At 44.4% G+C, this 23,387-nt stretch overlaps 1 protein-coding gene across 1 annotated transcript in view; it reads right to left on the reverse strand.

Moving 5' to 3' along the window:
- LOC122807765 (ADP-ribosylation factor 4) overlaps positions 1–23,387 on the reverse strand; it is a 308,752-nt gene that overhangs the window by 52,341 nt on the left and 233,024 nt on the right. Inside the window, exon 5 of the mRNA XM_044078773.1 lies at positions 8,272–8,397. Coding sequence (XP_043934708.1) covers positions 8,272–8,397 — 126 coding nt within the window. The remainder of the gene's footprint in view (positions 1–8,271; positions 8,398–23,387) is intronic.

Here is a 23,387-nt window from a genome sequence, read left to right on the forward strand (position 1 = left end):
AAGGAACCAGGTGCCTGAGCTTGCGTTGTCAGTTTTTTGGGTGTGGTTCTACCCTGGGCCTTAGAAACTCGGTAGTTTTCAAAAGAACTGCAGACACGAAAGACGTTGGTCTGTGTCGAGTATCGGTAGTGCGAAGCACTTCCTCGGAAGCTGGTGCCTGCTCAGCAGCTCTGAACCCATCCAAGGTAGAGACATCCGCAGGATCCTTAGTTGAAGAAGAGTCTCGTGGCATACCAAACTCTGAAAGGTTCTCGGTAGCGGCCTGCAAATCCACAGAAGCGGGTAAAAGGGGCTGCAAAAGCACCTCACTGAGAACTGGACAACTGACGACTAGCTTAACAGAAGCGTCATCGGCAGTTTTGGACCTGTGTGGTCTGTCTCTGTCTTTATCCTTATGTTTTTTCAGAAAATCTGCTGTCGAATGGCTTACCGAAGGCATATCGGAATTCGAGGACAGAGCAAAAATATCTAGCTACAATAAGGGCCTGACAACGTATAGTTCTGGTGTTGAACAAGGCACAAAAGCGACAGCGGGGGATGTCGTGGTCTGGGCCTAAGCAAGCGGCGCAGTAAGAATAAAAGTCTCGGTGTGGTATTTACTTTCCACAAGCGATACATTTGTTATCTTTTTCTGACATCGGTTAGAGCAAGAAAAAAGAAACCTCAACGGGGTACTTAGCTTTAGAAGACTAACTTCAATTCAGAAATGAAAAACCCAGGTAGTGGCCAACTGGTATTTGTGTGAACTGCTTCTGCTTTGGACTCTTCAGCAAGAAAGACTGATGTAATGGCATCTGCTGCCTTATTTTATAACACTGACGACCTGCCGTCAGTCCTGGAGCGACTGCAACCGATGCAAAAATACTAAGCCTCTGATATTCGGGCCGACTGAGGGTTACCCTGGCAGGGATAACCCAAATGTGATGACTGCAACAGTGAAACACGAAGAACATCTGGAATCTGATACAAAAGCACAGTGAGATTTGAAGGTTTGGAAGATTTTGCTGCCAGAGCCAAAGACAAAACGGATACTGGAAAACAATCAGGGGATCACTTCAATGTCTCTTTGCCCTTGTCTACACCAACTATTCTTGTTCCCCTTGTGTTTCCTGGAGGACTTCTTACTCTAGGGGAAGCTCCAGATGCATATTTTGAAAAACTGGGGGAATAAGACCCTTAAGTACCAGTTTATTTCGACACTCAATCACGCCTTAATGACAGAAAGCTGTGCAAGCCATGCAATCTTCATTCAACTAAGCTGCTCCCAAACAGTATACACATCTGGAGAGGGAGTCAGAGTTAGGCTTCGTGTGAATACAAGCCGCACACTTTTTGAAAGTTGTAGGTTTTTCTGATGTAGTCTTGAAAAGAACATAGAAAATAAAACACTAACAACCGTGGCCGTCAAAAAATACACCCAGAAAACAGAGAAAAAGGTATAAGGCAGGAAAATTTTACTAACAATGGTATCATAGAATACTATATAAATTGAGTCAAACAGCACTGCCTAGACAAAAAAGATATTTAAAAAAAACAAACAAAAAAAACTGATAGAAAAAAGGAAAGGGAAGGCACTATTAATGAAACAGAGAGACTACTTACCAAAGAGGAAAGGGAAGGCACTATTAATGAAACAGAGAGACTGTCTAAGTATTAGAAAAGGTATTCCAATAAACGAAATATCAAAAATTGCACTAGCCTGAACCACAAATCACATTCAAATTCTGTAACCAGCAAATGAGATCAAAGGTAAAGGAAAGGTGTGTAAAATCTTACCATAACCATAGATGTTCTTCTCTTTCATGTTGCAGTATTCTACTAGTGGGTTTACCCTTCTTCCAATCAGGTTGTCCGGCCAGGTTTCCAAAGATTTTCAGTCCCTCTTGGTGCATTGGACGTTTGACGTGGTGGCAGGAATGTGGGCCATAAAGGTGACGTCTGCACACACCAGTCCTCAGAACATAGAAGCCCCAGACGGAGCCAGTCCTGAAGGGCATAGTCTGTCCAGAAGCCGAGGAGAGCAAGTGCAAGAGTATGAGAGGGAAGGTGGGGGGAAATAATACCGCAACATGTAAGAGAAGGACATCTATAGTTATGGTAAGATTTTACACAACTTTCCTATGTCCTTCTATTCCAATGTTGCAGTATTCTACTAGTGGGCGAGTACTAAAGCTCACTGTTGATTGGGAGGTGGCCTGGAAAAGTACTCCAGGATTCCATGCAGGACAGCCCCGGCAAACCCTGCCCTGGCCTTGGAAATATGGTCCAGTTTGCAGTGTCTGGTGAAGGTGTGTACAGAGGATCAGGTAGCTGCCTCCAGAATGGAATTAATGTCTAGGCCTTTAAAGAAGGCTCCAGAAGAGGCCATGGCTCGTATGGAATGGGCCCTGGCATTGCCTAGTAAGGTCTTTCCTTGGTGTGAGTAACAAAAGGAAATAGCACTGGAAATCCAGGATGAAACTGTCTGCTTGCCCACCACTTTCCCCAGAGCCCTGGGGTGAAAGGAGACAAACAGTTGGTCTGATTTGTGAAACGGTCTGGTTTTATGCAAAAAAAAAAAATCGAGCTGTCTGTGCATGTCCAGGGAATGGACTCTCTCACTATCTCCCTGTGGGTTAAGAAGAAGGTAGGCCGGAGGATAGCCTGATTAAGGAAAGGTCGTTGCCCACCTTGGGAGTGAAGGAAGGGTTTGTCCTAAGGGTGACCCTGTCCATATGAAAAAACAGAAAAGGGGGTGTAGCCACAAGGGATTGAAGCTCTGAGACCCTTCTGGCTGGGCTCAAAGCTACTAGCAGTACAGTTTTCCATGTGCAAAACTTTACGGGTGCCTTATCAGCTGGTTCGAAGGGTGCCGAAGTGAGTTTTTCTAACACACAATTAAGATCCCAGGGAGGGGGAGACTGTTTACTGGGTGGTCTTAGGTGCAGAACACCCTTGAGGAAAAGTTTGGCTGCAAGTCTGGATGCCAGTGGAGGGTCCACAGGCAACGCAGGCAGAGATGGCAGACAGGTGTGCCTTTAGAGAAGAGTAGGACAAAGATGACTGCAAGAGTTCACACAGGTAAGACAGAATAAGGGGAATATCACTGTCCAGCAGATCTATCTGTCTTTTATGACACCAGATAGAAAACCTTTTCCATTTGGAGATGTAGGATTTTCTTGTGTTGGGTTTCCTGGCCTCCTGCAGGACTGAAAGCACGTCCTCATTGTACATGTGTCTGAAGGGGATCAGAATCCTATCTGCCACAGGGTGAGGTGCAGAGACTGCCACTGTGGGTGTACCTGTGTCCCCTTGTTCTGTGCGAGTAGATCCACAGAGTGGGGTAACTTGAGGTGATTGCCCTTGGACAGATGAAGTAGAGGGAACCAGTGCTGCCTTGGCCAGTAGGCAGTCACCAATAAGATTTTTGGAGAGTCCTGCTGAATTTTCAGTAGGACACTCTGAATTAATGGGAAGGGGGTATGCATACAGGTATCTCCTCTTCCATGATATTGAGACGGCATCTGTTTGTAATGCCTTTGGGTCATGCGTCCTGGAGCAATAGCTCTGGAGTTTTCTGTTTGTGGAGGAGGCAAACAGGCCTACCTGGGGATTACCCCACCTTTGGACCAGATTTAGAAACATCTCTTGACAGCATCCATTTAAGGCTGTCTGATTTGGTTCTGCTTAGTGAATATGCCTGTGAGTTGTGCTGGGACGGAATGTAGGGTGCCTGGAGGGTAATTCCCTGAGAGGTAGCCAACTCCCATACCTGCAGAGCTAGTCTGCACAGGAGGTAGGACTTGGTTCCTCAATGCTTGTTGAGGTACAACATGACTGTGGTGTTGTCTGTGAAGATCTTTAGGAGGCCCTGCTGGAGGTAAGGTTTGAAGGCCTGCAGGGCAAGGAGAATTGCTCTCATTTCCCTGACATTTATGTACTCTTGTTTGTGTACGTCTGTCCCACAAACCTTGCACTATCCTTGGAAGCAGAGCTGCCTCCCAGCCCAGATCTGAGACATCCATATGAATGGTCTGGGAGGGGTGAGGCATTTGTAGGGGTAGTCCTGGATTCTGGGCTACCTGAGCTAGCTACCATTTCAATTCCTGGCAGAGACAGGGGAGGAGTGAGACCCTGAACTCAATGGGGTGGGAATGCTGGGTCCACACTGAGCGAAGGTACCATTGAAATTATGTGTAACCTCGCTAGGGGTAGCATGGGGATAGTGGCTGCCATGTACCCCAGCAGTCTTAGGAATTGTCTCGCAGACAGTTCTGATGAATGAAGGGCAGAGAGAAGGTGGTGGAAAAGAGACATCACCTTTTCCCTTAGAAGGGAGGCCATCATGATGTCTGTCCTGATTCTGCATCCCAAGAAGACAATGTCCTGAGCCGGACTGAGTTGGGATTTGGGGAAATTTATCAGGAACCCTAGAGACTGCAGCAGGAGGTCTTTCATGTGACGAAGGAGGGTTTCCCTGCTGCTTGAACCAATAGGTCATCTAGGTACAGGAATATTTGTATTCCCTTGGTCCTGCAGTAGGTGATCACTGTGGCCAGGCATTTTGTGAATACCCTTGGGGCAATGGAGAGTCCAGAAGGCAAGGCAAAGAACTGAGAGAGAGAAGACCCTGCTAGGAATCTGAGATATTTCCTGAATGCAGGCTTTATGGGAATGTGGAGGTAGGCCTCCTTTATGCCCAGGGTTGCCATGAAATCCTGAGGAAGAATGAGGGGAAAGAGTGTGGGTAGGGTAAGCATTCTGAAGGAGGGGACCTTTAAGAACAGGTTGAGGTGGAACAGGTCTAAGATGGGTCTCAATCGGCCTTCCTTCCTGGGGACCAGAAATATTCTGTAATAGACTCCTTTCCCTTGAGAAAGAGGGGGTGCTGATTCTATGGTGCCTTGAAGCAACAGGTTGTTTAAGACCTGATGGAGAAGGGGCAGTTGGGATGCAGGTGGTTGTGGCATGGCTAGTCTTTGAGGAGGGGAGAACCAAGTCATGAAGTAACCCTCCCACAGGATGGACCCACTTTGTCTGATGTGACAAGGGAACACGTAGGGAGACAGTGAGAGAGAGACAGGCGGACAGAGGAAGGGATGAAGGTGGGAGGGAGAGATGTGGCAGGCAGTCTGCCCTGTCAGGAAAGGGAGTCCTCTGGCTAGTGGGCTGAGTGGATTGTCTTCTGGCGGGAGGGGGGGGGTGGTCTTCTAGCCCTGGTAGTGGCTGAAGGCCTGGAGGTCTTTCTTATAAATCGAGTCTTTGCCGGACAGCTCCTCTGGAACTTAGGGATAGGAGAAACTAGGAGATGCTTGAGGTCCTGTAGTTCCTTCCCTTTTTGATGCAGAGACTTAAAAGGGTCAGCCACTTTAGCCCCAAAGAGGCCTGAGTGGTCAAGGGGGGCATCTAGGAGTTTGGCTCGGAAGTCATCAGGGAGGTTGCAGGCGCAGCCAGGAGTATCTCCTTAACACGGATGCTGATGCAACTGACCTAGCTGAAGCGTCCGCTGCATTGTATCCACACCTAATGGAGTGCTTGTTCACCTGAGATATCAGCCCTAGCAAGGGAGACAGGGATGCTTTAGCAGCACAGTCAGGGATGTCATTCAACTCCTTGGAAGCTTTGTCCAGCACACCAAGAGTATTTAGCCATATGAGACTGGTAATTTGTTGCCCTAAAAGCTAGGGTGTCAGAGGTGCAAATCTTCTTAACCCACCTCTCCATAGCCTTGCTGTCCTTAGCTGCAGGGAGGACAGTGGTGGTAAGGAAGGAGCTTTGATGCCCTGTCAGAGGAAATGGAGATAGTGGCAGGGTCTGCCGGAGGGCACTTGAGCAAGAATTTGTCAGTGTCAGGGACCCTGTATAATTTATCTGCCCTGCGAGGCGCAGGTGGTTGGGAATCTGGATTAGTGGATGCAGCAGCAAATGCATCCAAAAAGGCAGGCTGAACAGGTGGAATAGGCGAAGGGTTAGGAGAATCCATATGTATGAGATCATAAAATCTCTTGTTGCTCAGTCATGTCTGACCATTCCCACTTAAAGTGGACTCTCATCAAGTTAATGTCACTGAAGGTTAAGTCTTCCACTGGGGAATCAGGCTCTGCAGAGGTTTCCTCAGGAGATCCATAACACAGGGGGGATGAGATCTGGGAAGAGTAGGACAGGGAATCCTCCCTCCACATCTGCTGGCTGACTCAGTCCTTTCAGGGATGGAGGGTCTGGGACTTACAGATGGAACAGCAGGAGCAGCTTCAGTGGAAGGCCTAAGGGCCATGAAGGCATTGTATAAACTTTGGCTAAAGGCCTGCCAATCGGGTAATGATTCAGGCACTGGAGAAAGAGGACTAGTCTTTTGCTTCTTTTTAGAAGGCCTAGCAGCCATCTGGCTGGCTGTAGACCTAGGGGTAATCAGTGGAACGGCGGTGGCAGAGTCTGAAGCACCCATCGAAGGCACTGGCTCCCCCCAGTGTCTGAAGCAGGCGCAGGTAAGTCCACCCTGGATGTGTCATCTGCTCTAGATTGTGCAGCCTCCTCTAAGGTACCTGCTGTGGCAGATGCCAGGTCCTCAACCAAGCTGACGACTGCTACAGGCTGAGGAGTGGCAGAAAGAGGTACAGTGGAAGTAGTAGGCAGCATGGACTTGGCCCTCTTCCTTGGCAGGTCGGAGCCAGTCTCCATACCTAGCGCAATCCGTCCTGAGCGCTGATTCTCAAGGTACAAATTAAGACCCTGTAAATGGTGACGAAGGGTCTTTGGGAGGAACGATTTGCAGATGACGCAGTTCTTATAATCGTGTTCCCTACCCAAACAGAAAAGGCACTGGTCATGGGTGTCTTTATGGGGAATCTGGCGACCACAGTTGCACTTACTCTTACCGGACATGAACAGACTATAAACTATACAAAAAAAGGACTGGAAGAATCGCCAATGGGGTACTTAGCTTGTTTAGATTCAGATCTGACATCTGCGAGTAGCAGGAACCTAGCGTACGGCTGGCGGCTGAAAAGTTCTGAGGGCTAATGCGTGCAGACGTCACCTTTATGGCCCACGTTCCTGTCTCCATGTCAGATGTCTGATGCACCAAGAGGGACTGAAAATCTTTGGAAACCTGGCTTGACAAGCAGATCAGAAGGGTAAACCCACTAGTAGAATACAGCAACATTGGAACAGGACATTTTTGGGGACAGGAGGGGATTGTGGGTAAGGGAGCAGGGCCTGAGCCACAGATCCTAAAGTCTGAAAAAGTTACTGAAGTCAGATCAGAGACATGAAAGTTTAGGAATGGACAGCAAAGACATCAGACCAACTGTCACCTCATTCTGCAGTCCTTTCAAGCACCACCGACGTTAACATACAAAAGATGGGATATAACTGACAGGGAAAGAATTAGCCACTCTTGACGTTAGCTAATGTATAATATGAAAAGTAGCAAAGGTTTCAGTCCCAAAGATGCCAAAAGACTACATGCCCAGCATTGACTGCTGGGTGGCTGGCATCCAGTTAATAGTTGCTACAGGAACAGACAAGGCCAACAATGTTAAGACCAGCTATGACAGCCAGCCAGGAAACCACCAGTGTTTGCCCAGAACTGGGCCTATCACCAAGCCAATTGATGCTTGGCAAAATGAGGCTTTATTTTTTCCTCTCTCTCTATCTGCATGACATTACTTGGTGTCAAGAATCATCTACGAAGTGCTCCTCCTTTACTTTTTATCAAAAAAGGGTGTTAAAATGAAAATCATTACAGAATTTTTTTATGTTCAGCAAATGCAAGGATATGATATGAATCTTGCTTTCTCAATGAATGGCTGTGTTGAACATGGCACATGCCTCTGTCAATGTTGTGATCCACATACAGGGAAAAAATGCATTACATGTAGGAGTCATATGCCAGAATACGTTTTCCCATAATAGCAAACCAACATTCCACCACCACAAAAAGGATAAGGGAACATCTGGTACAGAAGCACTGAAATGGAGACATGATGGAAGGACTGCCACTTATAGCAGGTTACATATGCACTGGCATCTATGAAATACCGAGAAATTTATCCAAGTTGGAACTAATGTTTCCTAGCTGAAGTCAAAGTCAAAAATGCTGCCTGCTGAAAGAGGTTTTCAAATCCAGAGTTTCTTCTACAGGCATCACATTATGAAAATCAACAATTCTCCAAACACAAAGATCCATGTACCCAACCACAAGGACTAGTAAACACACCTGTCGTTACAGCAAGTACGTACTTCTCACCAAACTTTTGAAATAATGATTATTCAGCTACATAAAGTTCTTACTTTTCTGTTGCGAAGACTCTGAAGACCTAGTTTATCTGTCATTTCACTGATGGACATTGCATTTGGTAAATCTTGCTTGTTTGCAAACAGCAGTAACACTGCATCTCGCAGCTCATCTTCCTGAAGCTAAGTATCAAAACACAAGTCAGTAAAGCAGATAGCAATCATAATATTTTGCAATGATAAAAATGTTAAATTTATTGCAGTTAGGGCATCTACATATAACAGACAGGAAACAGACAATAAATACACAGTTATGCATACAGCAAGCACAATGAAGCAATACTAAATTACATCATCACCAGTATAGTACAGACTGGCTAAGGACACTGCAGCAAGCAAGCATTCTACATATCCATTACAATTTTATTGAAAACCTTCAAATTATCCACGTGGCAGAGAGATCTACTTGAACTCCCCACAGATGGATTAAGACCCCCTCATCTATTTTCAATTTATGAGGGTCTGCCTTTGCCCTGCTCAGTTTGTCTGCCACTCCGTTTTGCTCAAGCAGGATGCAGGATGGCTGAACAGTGAAATTGTGTTGTAAAGCTACATTCCAAGCTAATATGGCAGTCTACAGAGGGGTTAAGAACGCTTTGCTTGTTGATGTACCACAGGACTGTGGCACTGTAGGTAACAACGTGGAGAACAAGGGGACTAAAGATGATTTAGAGAATCGAGTGGCTCGATTAGAGCCAGCATCTCTCTTGCATGTGTGTCCCAAACACAGTTTATACATCTAAATACTTCATATTAACATGTTAACATAAGTACAAGTATTGCTGAACCAGTTTATGTGTGGGTATATAGTGTTTAACATGTTAACATAAGTACAAGTATTGCTGAACCAGTTTATGTGTGGGTATATAGTGTTCTGTTACAGCATTTGTTTTTTCATTAATTTTATATCCCCCACAAAAAAAAAAAAAACAAAGCTGTCTCAAAATGCTCTGTAATGACAAAATGCCCTTTTTTGGATTTAAGACTAAAATACCTTCTGCAAACAAAACTAACTTTTCTTGATTACCTGTATACTTGTTTTCATCCTCATCTTATTTTCTTTGTCAATGGCTCTAAATACTGAGAGAATTAGACAGGAAAAAGATGACACACCTGTCTGGTTCCTCTGTTCCAACAGCTTTGTCAGAGAGTAACCCTCTCACCTTAATTCTCACCTCTGACCTTTCATATATCCTCATAATTAACCATATTATTCGATCAGGGAAAGTAAATGTGACCACTGCCATACTCGTAGTATCCCAAGCTGACTCTACTGAATGCTTTTTCTGAACCAGACCCAACAACAGAGTCATTTTCTTAAATTCGGCTTCCTTTTGGATAATTTCTATTAATGCTGTCTAATGTCTGCTTTCCCCCCACAAAACCACACTGATCACAGGCAAAAACTCTTTCTGTTGCCCAAGTTGATATGCTAAATGTTTTTGTGCTCTGGAATCGGCAAAAATAGCTGCTAATAGCAACCTTTATGAACTAACACAAATTCTCTTCAGCATGCTGGAGTTGCTCCTTTTTTTCTATCAGATTCTACTTATTCTACAAAACTAACATTTGTTAACCCTTGTAAGTCTTTTTACATTTTCTGTCTTTCACTCTTCCCTCTAGCATGTTTTCAAACTTCATTTGCATTTTGCACCACTTGCTAGCTAACCCTTCCGAAAATATTTCCATCATCCCTTAGAACTCTTAAATCATTTCCACTACCCACTCCTTAAATTCCCCTCTTTTTTAACAGCGCCAGTGTCTTACATTCACTACTTCTCTGCACTCTAAAATCTGAAATAGTTACTGGATGTGTGCCAAAGTGTTAAATACACATTGCTTCTGTGAAATGTACTTCAGTCAACTCTAGCTCAGTTGTCGTACCTTGGGGAATATGTAAATTCTGTCTGTGGTCCTACTACAGAATTTGCATCTTCCATGTCAAACACTTTTTGCCAGTTTCTTCAGCAATCTACCTTTTTTGTTTTATTTTCCCTTCTATGTCCCAGATACATTCTCAGTACTTCAGTCAGGTTCCAGTCTCACAAATAAATATTCCCTGCTTACTATTTCTCCCAAAATTCTATTAAGCTCCGTAATAGCACTTTTAGGAGGAACATAATTACATGCCAGAATAATCCTCTTACCCTGCCAATAATCTCCTTACTACTACAAATCTATTGTCTTTTTTTCCTCACTTCTATCATTACTGGAACCTCACTAGCAATCTGTATTGCTTCACATTTCCTTCATCATTGGTATTCTGCTGAATGTCCACCCTGAAATCCTTTGTCAAATTCACATTCACTTCTATCCAAATGTGTTTAATGTAACATTGCTATTTGCACCCTGCACTTAATTTAATTCAATACTGAGATTTTGCTTATACCTGTAAATTCATTTACATTCCATAAGGACAGAGTAGCCACATTATGATCGAAAGCTGCTGCTCCCACCAGTTATACATGGAAGTTCTTCAGATTATGCATTTCCAACTTTTATGCACACACTAATTTTAGTCAGTTTGATCTTTTATGTAGTTTATCACATAGTTTGAAATGGAGATGAAAAGATCCAAAATGTTTTGCTTCAATAAAAAAAATTCCACGAAAACCTAAGCAGATGTCCGTAACATCCCATCCTTGTTTAACTTGCAAACAGAATCTTAAATAAAATTAAGGTCACATATTGTACTACTCTATTCATAGTCTTTTCCAGAGTTCTATTTCTCCTTTACATTTTTATTTCTCTCATTGCACTACCATCTTCCTTTACTAATCTGCTTAAGCAACTCCATACATCTTTTTCCTTGTAATAACATCTTACAATTTGTGTTTGTCTTGATTTCTTTCATACAATTCTAACATTATGTTCGATATCTTCCAATTCATAGTTATCAAATTTTATATTTTTCTTTTTCTACTTTTCTCACATCGCCACTATAAAAAACAATTTATACATGGTTCCTTATACATCATCCACCATTCAGACCAATTTTTATAAAACTTTCTCATAGTAATATGACCTTTCCATAACTATTACTAATCCCATTCTTTCTTCATTCCATGCTCTCATTTATTCCTTTGGCTATTTTTATATATTCTTTAATTTCCTTTATCTCTATCTAGACTACAAGATGATCAGAAAATCATGTTTCAACTACCTATCCTTCTCCCATAACTAAACCTTCTGATACTATAAAATCTATTTCAGTTCTATACATACATTTGCAAGTCCTTGAATTTTTGTCCCAAAGTTTTAACTTACCATATCTTATAGCTTCTACACTTCCTTTTTTACGCTTGCCTCTTAAATCCCAACTAACATTTTCTATTATAATATTCATATTTATTACTACATAGTCTAAAATCTGATGACATAAGCTTTCCTTTATTTACAATTATAAGCATATAATGTTATAATTCTATATACTTGCTATTTCAATTTTAAATTTACAATGGTTAATCTTCCCATTTCTGCTAAAGTTACAGCCAATATCTTTACTGTATTTCTACATAATCAGCTATTCCAGAACATCTCATTTTCCAAATTCCAGATTCTTTCCCCACAATTTCTCTTTTTGTAATCTTTTTTCATTTAAGAATCTTGTGTCTTCTACCCGAATTAGATCTACATCACATGTATTACACCACTCCAAAATTCCTATTAGTCTTACTACATTCTAATTATTCACATTTACAGAAAGCAATCATTTTCATTTTCCCTTTTCCTTGGACTCATGGTTTCATAAGTTTACTGCCAATTACTAGGCTAGCTTTCTTAATAGCCCATTCTAAGCCTAACCATTCTCCTTCCCAAAGGTGAGAATCAAACACAGTACCTTGTGTCTGTGAGTCCAACACCTTAACCATTATGCCAATCCCACTCTTTAGCTGTAAATGTTCTTTCATCAGTTTCCTCTTTTGCACCCACCCATTTTAAATGTTCTTTCTGCCTTTTACCAAGAGAACTCTTTTCCTTCTACTACCTCACAATTTATGTCATTCTTCACTTATTTCAGAACCTTCTTCTATGTCCTCGTTTTCGCATCTAAATTTTACTTCGATCTCTACTACTACTACTAAAATTTCTTCCCTTTTGTTAATTTTCTTTTCCTTTCTCTTATTGTCATTTTTGCAAGCCATCCATAAATGTCCAGGTTTGTTACACTTAAAACATTTCAATTTACAATTTTTGCATCATTCCCCATGCCCCCACAAATACATTTTCTTTTATCAGTTATCAAAATGTCCTTATTTTCCACAAAAAACATGTTTTTGGTCGTTTCCCGTATTTTACAATATCCCATATTCCCCTCCACATTTATCATGCTTGGAAAATGTATACATTTTTTTCCTATTTTTACACAATACTACATTCCCAGCCACCAGTCCATAAAGCCCCTTTGTCATAAACTTTTGTAATGTCCAGTACGTCTTTGCATACAGCTTTCAAATGTCCTTTCAAAGTCTTTCTACATCTGTTCGAAATGGTACATAAATCTTCTTTGTTTCCCAGTCAAATCCTTTTATCACTTAAAGATTCCATGGGTTTATAGTCTTTTTTTTCATAGTCGCTACGAAAATTTTCCAAAACCAGTCTGAAATATAATGTCACAAAATGTTTCTGTTAAGATACAACGCTCTTACCTCACAGGCTTTTAATCCCAAAGGAGCCATTAAATTGTCCCAAACGTCATACCATTTTTTCTTTTGTCTGCTTTGAATCCTTAGCACATCGCTAATCTTGTTGTCTTGTCTTGGATGTAATAGACGAGTCTTTGTGGGTTCTGTTCAAGCAGCTTTATTATATACAAACATGGTTACAGCTATTAACTTCAACTTAGGTAACAAATACAAAACTACATTCATTCTCACATGCTTATTCTAAGGCTGTACTTTCAAAATGGCACTAGGTACAACACGTGCCCGCTATTTATACATGCACGTTCATCAATTGCTATGCTTCTTAAAGACTCACACCACATACTTCCGTTTTTCATTTTCTTCTGCTACTCCACTCTTGCCTTCATTTACTTTATCTACATACGTTCTCCTTTCCAACTCACCACTTTTCTTCAGTATCGTCTCTGCATCCTCCTTGTATAATTTCTTCATAATGTCTCTCCAGGAAACATCTCCTCCATTTTCTGGCTCACTCTTCTTCACCATTTCTTTAAGCAAATCATCCTGCAACCCTCCCAACTGGAGAGTTGTAATTATACATCCATCATTTGCTGAATCATCTCCAAACAGGTTTCTTTGGAACATTTCCTCAGAATCCTGCACTCAATATTTGCTTTTTCCTTCACTTCTTTCACCACTCATCTACTTTGCTCTCCATCTGCCTCCACTGTTCTCTGGGCTGCTTCTGTGCCTGGAACAGAAACAGGAAGTGCTCCTCCAAAGTGGGTCCTACTCAGTGAAGAGTAGGGGAAGTTCCCAGATGCCCTGGCCAAATTTCCACTAGTAGTACAAATACTACCTCGAGTTCTCCCCTAAAGAGAGGCTACTAGCCTAGTAGGACTGACCTGGGCAACAAAGGATAAATAAACACTGAAGTCCCTCAATGCCAGTGCACTTGGCAAACAAGAAAGTCCAATGGAAGCTGAATCAAAAGGGGAGAATCCATTGCCAATGACCGTACACCCTTTGAAACGGTGCGCAGGAGTCTTTGCCAGAAAGGTTGGTGCCAACAAAGACATTCTAAAAGATACGGCGACCAATGAAGCCAGAGGTAGGGGGGCACTCATGCTGCTCTGTGTGTTCAGTCAAAAGTAAGTACCAGCCAAGACTTGCTGCAACAACATAACCTCAATCAGCTTCCCCACACCTAGACTGATCACAATGGGAGTGGGAGCTTTCCTTGACAAAGATCTCTGAAGAGAAGGCTATGAAATGACCTTCACACTCTGACTAGAGTAAGTGGAGATGGGGCCAGGAAGAAACAGGGGAGCCAATTAACAGGTTTAGACATGGGTAAAGGGAAATAGAAAAAACAGGCTTCAAGTGTAAAAGCATCTTCTTAACTTGCATCAACACAGTGTTAGGGGTTGCTTAAAAGGAAAACACTGCAGTCTCTTGGCTTTCTTTCAATGTTCAACCTCTGGTTTAACTGAGACAGATGAACACATCATGATTCCCCTCTAGGTCAAAGAAATGGGACTTTGGTTGGCCTCAGAAGTAGAAACACAAATGATCATTACAGGCCTTAGCTAGAGACAGACAGTGTGCAATAAATAGAAGTTATGTTCTTACCATAACGTTCCATGTTAGTTGTCTTCTTCTCGCCTTCTTCTTGCTGGATGGGTTCGGAGCCGACCTCGGCTCCGACTCGGCCACTCTAAAAGCTCGAGAGTTGGTTCCACCGGCTCGAGGCTCCCCTTATATCCCACAATGCTAGGCGAGAGTTACCTCAGATCTCGTTTGTAAGCTAACCCCAGCTTATAAAAGTAAAAGAATAACTCTAAATAGAGTCCACCTCTAACAACAGGAAGAAAGAAGGGTGACCTACATCCTGAACCGGGAAATATGCACAATAGCATATGCCTAAGAAAGAGGTGGTAGAAAGAGAGGTCACAATCACAACTCCTCTAGGTCTGTCCAGGCTCGGGGAAGGAGGGTGGCGCCAAGAAGAAGGCGAAGAAGACAACTAACATGGAACGTTATGGTAAGAACATAACTTCTATATGTTAAGTTGTCTATCTCGCCTTCATTCTTGCTGGATGGGACCGCCCTAGCACCTTGTCCCGGGTGGCCTAACGGAACAGACTCCTGAGAACAGTGGAACCAAAATTAGCTCTATGCCTAGAAGCTAAATCCAACTTATAATGAGAAATAAAAGTGTGAGGAGTAGCCCAAGTAGCCGCTGCACAAATGGTGTCAATAGGCAGTCTGTCTTGGAAGGCTAAAGAAGTAGCCAAAGCTCTGGTGGAATGGGCTTTAGGTTTATTAGGCAGTTTTTGGTGTCTAATTTCATATACAAGGGAAATCAAAGATGTTAGCCATCTGGATAATGATACCTTTGAAACTGAAAGTCCCTTTCTGCTTTCCGCATAGGAGACAAACAGCTGATCAGATTTTCTGAACTGTTTTGTTCTATCCAAGTAGTACCTCAATTGACGATGAACATCCAGGCAGTGTAATTTTTGTTCAGACCTATTGGAATATTGTGGAAAAAAGACAGGGAGGTCAATGCTTTGGTTTAGATTTGACGTCGAGACCACCTTAGGCAAAAAGGACGGGTTAGTTCGTAAGGATACTCTGTCCTTATAAAACAATAGATAAGGAGGTCGACAGCGGAGTGCTTGAAGCTCTGAAACTCTTCTAGCTGAAGTAATAGCTACCAGAAAAAGAGTCTTCCATGATAGCAATTTTAAAGAACAAGAGACTGCAGGTTCGAAAGGGGGAAGAATCAAAGAAGCAAGTACTAAATTTAGGTCCCAAGGAGAAGGAGGATTTCTTATAGGAGGTCTGAGAAGAAAAACTCCTTTCAAAAAGGCTTTGCAAAGCTTGTGGGACATTAAGGTAGATTCAGAAATACCCACATGAAAGTTAGAAATAGCTGCCAATTGAACTTTAAGAGTAGAGGGAGATGAACCTGCATGGAAGAGTTCAGCTAGAAAATCAAGGACTAATTGGATGGAAGCAGTGAAAGGATCTATGTCCTTTTCTTGAGCCCAATATGTGAAGCGTTTCCACTTACTCAAATAAATCTTCGTAGTGGAAGATTTATGGGAAGCTATCAAAATATCTCGAACAGAGTGAGATAATTGAGGAAGCCTGGCTAAGGTTGGAACTGAAGGAACCAAGCAGTGAGGTTCAGAGAGGGGAGGGAGCGATGAAACTGACCCGACTGATGGATCAAAAGATCTGGAACTAGGTCCAGATTCCACGGTCGCTCAAAAGAAATTCATGTAGAAAGGGGAACCATACCTGTCGAGGCCAGTAAGGAGCAATGAGGATCAATGAGGCCTTCTGAGCGATAGCTTTCTGTATCACTTGAGAGATTAGTGGGAAGGGAGGAAATGCATACAGAAGTCCCGGGCCAAACTTGGACTAGAGCGTCTCTGCTGGGTTGGTCTGGTAAAGGGAATAGAGTGAAATATTCTCTGCACTTGCTGTTTTGGGGAGTAGCAAGAAGATCGCAGCAAGGCTGACCCCACTTGAGGAAAATTTCTCTCACCACAGAGTCTTTCAGAGACCACTCGTGAGGCATGAGGATTGCTCTGCTCAACTTGTCCGCAATTTGATTGGACTTCCGGGATGTGCGTTGCTATCAGAAACCGCTGAGAAGAAATCGCCCATTGCCACAGTCTGAGTGCTTCTCGACACAGGGGGTATGACCTGGTTCCGCCTTGTTTGTTGATGTACCACACTACAGACATATTGTCTGTCTGGATTGCAATCGTTCCCAAGGGAAGAGAGTCTTGAAGGGCTTGCAACGCTAAAAGCACTGCTCTCATCTCTAGAACATTTATGTGCAAGTGGCATTCGTTTGGTTGCCATGTGCCCTGGACCGTCCTGCCCTGATAATGCCCCCCCCCCACCCGATCAGTGAGACATCCGTTGTCAGAGTAGCAACCGGAGAGGGTGGAACAAAGGGTCTTCCCAACAAGAGCTGAGGGGAAGACATCCACCACATGAGATGATTTTTGCACGCTTGCGTGATCATAATGGTGTGAGACATTGGAAGTTCCTGGTATGACCATTGAGTAAAGAGCATCCATTGAAGGATCCGCATATGGAATCTGGCTAATGGAAGCAGGGTATGGCCGCCATAATTCCCAACACTTTCAGAACTAATCTGGCTTTGATTCTGTTGTTGTTGAAAAGGAGTGAGACCAGTTTGTGAATGTCTGTTATTCTCTGATGTGTTAGTCTCAGACATGTCTACTGTGTCTAGATTTGCGCCTATGAAAGTAATAGTACGACAAGGCGACAAAACAGACTTTTCGCAATTTATTGAAATGCCTAACTTTTGACAAATGCGAAAAGTGTAATCCCTGGCCATCAGAAGGAGATGCTTGGTGGGAGCTGTGAGGAGCCAGTCGTCCAAATATGGAAACACCTGGAATCCTTGTCGTCTCAGTTGAGAAGCTACCACTGCCATGCATTTGGTAAACACCCGGGGGGCAGTGGTGAGACCAAAGGGCAGGGCCCTGAACTGAAAATGACTGGTTCCCAGCCTGAAGCGGAGGAATCTTCTGGGCGTCTGTTCATTTTATGTGATAGTACGCATCCTGAAGGTCTATAGAGCACATCCAGTTTCCTTTGCCCAAAAGGGGAAGGATGGATTGCAGCGTGACCATCCGAAATCTTGTTTTCTTGACTGATCTGTTCAAAATACTGAGATCCAAAATTGGTCTCCAGTCCCCTGTTTTCTTTGGAACTAAAAAGAACCTTGAGTAGATTCCGGATCCTTGCTGGTCTGCTGGAACTGGCTGAATTGCTCTTTTTGTAAGTAGTTTTGAAATCTCCAAAACCGCTTGATCCCTTTGAACGGGTGGAACATCTGGAAGGGATTTTTTGATTGATTTGGAATGCGAAGAAAGGGGATAGAATAGCCTTCGAAATGATGGACTGTACCCATTTGTCTTGAGTCAGGGATAGCCAGGCTTCTGGGTACAGTGACAATCTTCCCGACTGCCTCCGAAGATGGGCAGTCGGGCAACACCTCAGGGATGCTGAAAGGGCTTGTCAGGAAGGCTTCCGATTGCCCTGGTTCTGCGGACCCCTGCCCCTAGGGCGGCGTCTACCATTGTTATTCCGCCTCTGCCTCTGGCGGGAAACGACTCTGTGCGTCAGGCGAAGTCCCTTGAGATTGTTTACGGAACCACATCTTTCCACCTTTCTGGCCTTTGGGGTAAGGCCTAGAAGGAGTAGAAAACGGACTCCGGCGGCAGAAAGAGTCTTGCCATCAGTTTCGCACCTAGTCAAGGTTTCTTTCACTTGAGGACCAAAGAGATGATCCATCAAGCGGGAGTTAGTGAAAGATGTCTTGAAGGTCCAAAATTACATAGCCGCATCCAGGCATGCCTACGCAAGGCCACACCTGTCCCTCGGCTCTACTCGCTCCATCAGCCGTAAGAGAGAAGGCATGGAGGAGTTGGTTATGGAGTTAAGGGTAGCCAGCTGCGTATTCATCTTATCTTGAAAACCCGCAGCTGTAGGGTCCTTTAACATTTCACTCGCTTCCTTGATCAAGTCCCTTTGAAGACGAGTAAAGTGGCATAGGTAGTTCAGCAACGCATGGTAAATGTCGCTGACTAGAACATCCGCTTCCGTACCTGTCCATGGACCTAGATTCCTTGTTAGGTGGATGGACAGGTACTGAAGGATCAGCTAGCTCCTTCTTAGTGGCAGCAGCTACCACCATAGCATCCACAGAAACTCCTTTTGTTAAGAACTGTTTGTCTGCTGGTGCCGTTATGAACTTGGAGGGCCTCCTGGGAGTGGGGTCCACTGAATCAGGAGCCGTCCATGCCTTCTTAGCAACCACCTGCATGAGGGGGTCAAAGGGGGGAGACACCCAGGAGGTGGAAGGGCGAGAGCCAAACGCCTCAAGGTACACAGATTCATCCTCCGAAGGGTTGAGGGCTGGCCAATTTCCCCTCTGTTTCAGGATCTCTAGTATGTCTGCAAATGAGACATCTTCAGAAGGGGAACGGGGGGAACCCTCAGAATCATCCAAATCTGTGTCAGACATGATGGACTCAGGTGAGTCTATGTGTTTCCTCTTGCACTTCCTCTTCCGAGGGGGCTCTTCTGCCAAATCAGGAGAGGCCTCGGAAGAGGATGAAATCCCCACAGGGGGTTCCTGAGGAGCTGGCTCTCTGCGGTCCGGGATGAGGGAGTGAGTCGACTTGACCTGAGGCACCGTAGAGGGAGGGGCGGACGGAGCCGACTGTGGAGTAGAGCCAGGCTCTAACACACTCCTCATGACCTCGAATGCACCCCTGTCAGGCAAAGCCAGAGGTCCCCGCTCCGAGAAGCTAAGAACCTCCCTCGGCACCGACAGTGATGGCTCCGAGGACGATGTCGGAGCCGAACTCACCAGCCCGAAGCACCGAGGGAGAGGGGGGTCGGACAAGGGTCCGATGCCACTCACCCCCTCGGAGCCGACGAGGGAAGTCCAGCGCCGAGATTCTTCCAAGGAAGAAATCGGAGCCGACGACGGAGCCAAAGACAAATGTATCGGCTCCGATGCTATCACAGTCTCGGTTCTGACGCGACCCGGCTCCGAGCTCAAGAGAGTCGAAGGAGGAATATATTGATGGACCGGGGCAGGCATCGACTGATGAGTCGGGCTCTGAAGCATCTGGGCCAGTGCCTCGGACTTAAGAAGTCGACTCACTACCCTCTGAAGGTCATGATCCGACAGCCTCGATGACCTAGAGGAGTGAGATCTTTGGCTCCGTTCAGACAGCAGGGGAGATCCTGGAGCCGAATGAACGGAGCCAAGAGATGGTGACCTGGACCTCTTCCTAGTTGTCGGCTCCGAAGGTCTGGTCGGAGCCAACACGGGAACTTCTAATACCTCGGCTCCAGCCGGAGCCGAGGGAACCACAGAAACTGTGGACTGAGACTCACCGGCTCCAGCCGGAGCCGATGTAGGCAAAGGTTTAGAAACCTTAGGTCTCAGCTCAGTTGTCGGAGCCGAAGACCTAGATGCCTTAGAGGGCTTCCCTGTAGAAACAGAAAGGGAATCCTCTGGCTTGAGTAAGCCCCTTAAAATCAATTTATTTTTTCTTTCCTGCAGGACCCTGGGGCTGAAGCCATGGCACACAGCACAGGAGTCCTGCAGGTGCAAAGGTCCCAGACAGTAGACACAAGAAGTGTGAGCGTCTGTCAGAGACATTTTCTGACAGCACGCATCACACTTCTTGAATCCGGAGACCTTTGCTTCTTTAGACATAACTACAGGTGTAATCACACACACAGTTACAAACACACTAATTACACCCTGTCTAATTAAAATATATAATAAACCACTAACTAGGTTTTAAGAGAAAAATAACATACACTCTCCACTAGGGAAGGAAAAGAGGCCTGAAGGCCCAAGGGAAGAAAGTACAGTTTTGTACCTACCATAAATGTAGATGTCCGAACTGGATAGCATCTGCAGTCATAACAAGTGGGTTGTCCTGTCGTCAGGCAGCCCTGCAGTCGGCCGGATTCCAAAGTCCGGGTCCGGCTTCGGCTGATGTCGCACTCCACCCGACGTCATCTCTGTTGGTCTTCGGGTATAAAAGCATCAGCCGACGCCATTTTCCTCAGTGTTTCTTGCCCCAGATGCCAGTAGCCCTCTTGCAGGCTAAAATTTGGATAGATGCCAATGTTTCCAAATAGATAGAGGTAAACACAACAATAAGCATATATGTACATATATACAAACAAATACACCATAAAAGACTCCCCCCCAACAGCTAGCTATTAGGAGGGTAAACACCCTAGGAGTACCACAGAGGGGAAGGAGGGAGGGTAATCCTGACTGCAGATGCTATCCAGTTCAGACATCTACATTTATGGTAGGTACAAAACTGTACTATGTCCTTCATGGATGCATCTGCAGTCATAACAAGTGGGTAGAATACCATAGCCAACTAGGGAGGAGGATAAAAGTAGATTATGGTGTGTTTAGGATCCCTTGCAGTACAGCAGTGGCAAACCCTGCTCGGGATCTGGAATATAGAGGCAAATTATAATGCTTGGCAAATGTATGCACGGAGGTCCAAGTAGCCGCCTCAATAATGTCTTTGGTTGCCACTCCTCGTAAGAAGGCTGTGGTAGTGGCTGTTGCCCTTGTAGAATGAGGTCTTATGTTCTGTGGAATTGGTTTTCCATGGAAGGAGTAACAGTATCGTATGCAATTTCCTATCCATTTGGAGATTGTCTGTTTGGAAATAGCTTTTCCTTCCCTTCCTGTTGCATAGGCTACAAAAGTTGGTCAGTCTTTCTGCTATTTTTGTTCTGTCCAAGTAGTAGCGTAGCTGTCTATGTACATCAAGGTATGCAGTATTCTTTCCCTCTGTTTTGTGGGTTGGGAAAGAAGGTAGGTAGGTGGATTGCCTGGTTTAAAGACACTCTGGATACCACCTTGGGCATAAATGTAGGATTAGTCCTCATGGACACTATCTTGGTGGAAGATTAGGAAGGGTTGCACTGCCATTAAGGCCTGTAGTTCTGAAACCCTCCTTGCTGAAGTAATTGCCAGTAGGAAAGCAGTTTTCCATGACAGGTGTTGTAGGTCTGCTGTTGCTGCTGGTTCAAAGGGTGATAGTGTCAATTTTTCTAGCACAAAGTTTAAATCCCAAGCTGGTAATGGTGGTTTCCTTGGAGGTTTTACATTCTTGATTCCTCTGAGGAACTGCCTGAGCAAAGGGTGCGAAAAAACAGGTGGATCAAAGCTGTATTCTGCTGAAATAGCTGATGCATGTATCTTGATGGAGGAGTAGGACAGGCCTGAATGAAGAAGCTCGCCAGATACTCCAGAATGTTAGGCATATCTATGTTTGACACATCTTTTCCTCTTTCCACTCCAAATGACAAACCTTTTCCATTTTCCAGCATAGTTCCTTCTTGTTGAAGGTCTGCGTGCTTCAAGAATAATGTCTTTAACTCTTTGGGAAAGTTCTGGATTAGCTGCTGCTATGTGATGTTCCATGCAGTCAGTTGCAGCGTTTTTAGGTTTGGATGTATGATGCTGTAGTTGTTCTGAGTTAACATCAAAGGCATCAGAGGTATTGGCCACATTTTGTTCCGAGACATGCTCTTCAGTAGTGGGTACCAGTGTTGTCTTGGCCAGTTTGGAGCTATCAGGATTATCCTTGGACGTTCTTCCTTGATTTTAGTAGTACCTTGTGTATCAAAGGAAGAGGTGGGAATGCATATGCTGTTAGGCCTTTCCAGTTGAAGGAGAGTGAGTCCACTTTCCATGCTAGTGGGTGGAATGTAATTGTGCAGAATTTTTTGAGCTGGTGATTGAGAGGTGATGCGAATAGGTCTATCTGTGGCATTCCCCATTTCTTTGAGATGGTCTTGAAGATGTCCGGGTGCAGCTTCCATTCGTGGGCATCCGAAGTGGTTCTGCTTAATATGTCTGCTAGAGTATTGTCTTTTCCCGGTACAAATATTGCCTGTAACTGAATGTTGTAGCTGAGTGCCAGGGTCCACAGCTCCAAGGTCAGTCTGCATAGGGGGTATGAATGAGTGCCTCCCTGTTTGTTGATGTACCACATGACTGTGGTGTTGTCTGTCCTTATCATCAACTGGCCCTCTTTGAGAAATGGTTTGAACTTTTGGATTGCCAGTTTTACTGCCAGCATTTCTTTTAGATTGATGTGCAGGTGAAGTTGATCCTGTGTCCACAATCCTTGCACGCATTTGTCCAGCATGTGGGCCCCCCATCCTAGGTCTGAAGCGTCTGTTGTGATGGTCTGGCTTGGTTGACATCTGAAAGGGTAGGCCTGGGTTTGACTGGCATGCCTGAGCCCACCATAGGAACTCCTGTTTTACGCATGGAATTAGTGGGATTTCTGTTTCTAGATTGTGTCTGTGTTGGGACCATAAATTCTTTAGGTACCACTGTAGTTTCCTCATATGTAGTCTGGCAAATGGGACCAAGACTATGCATGATGCCATGAAGCCCAAGGCATGCAGAACTTTTCTTGCTGTTAACTTGTTCAGTTTTGTTAGTGCCAAGAAGTAAAGAGGAAGTTCTTTTTGTTTTTCTGTAGTCAGGAATGCCATTTGTTGTACTGTGTCCAATTCGCCCAAGAATGTCCTTGTTTGGGATGGTATCAGCCTTAACTTTTGTAAATTGACTGTGTATCCCAGTCCTTGTAGCAAGTAAATGACCCTTTGTAAATCTGTTGTCAGCTTGCTTTTGTTGTCCCCTTGTAGCAGGCAGTCGTCCAGGTATGGGTAAATTTGAATTCCCTGTAGTCTGCAATGCGCGATTACTGATGCCAGGCATTTTGTGAATACTCTGGCCGCAGTAGATAAGCCAAAGGGCAATGCTGAGAATTGATAGTGGTCTGATCCTGCAAGAAATCTGAGGTATCTTCTGCAGATTGGTCGAATGGGGACGTGCAGGTATGCCTCCTTGAGATC

This window comes from Protopterus annectens, chromosome 7.part1 (assembly GCF_019279795.1).
Source record: "Protopterus annectens isolate FY-2018-M chromosome 7.part1, PAN1.0, whole genome shotgun sequence".
NCBI classification, from domain to species: domain Eukaryota; kingdom Metazoa; phylum Chordata; order Ceratodontiformes; family Protopteridae; genus Protopterus; species Protopterus annectens.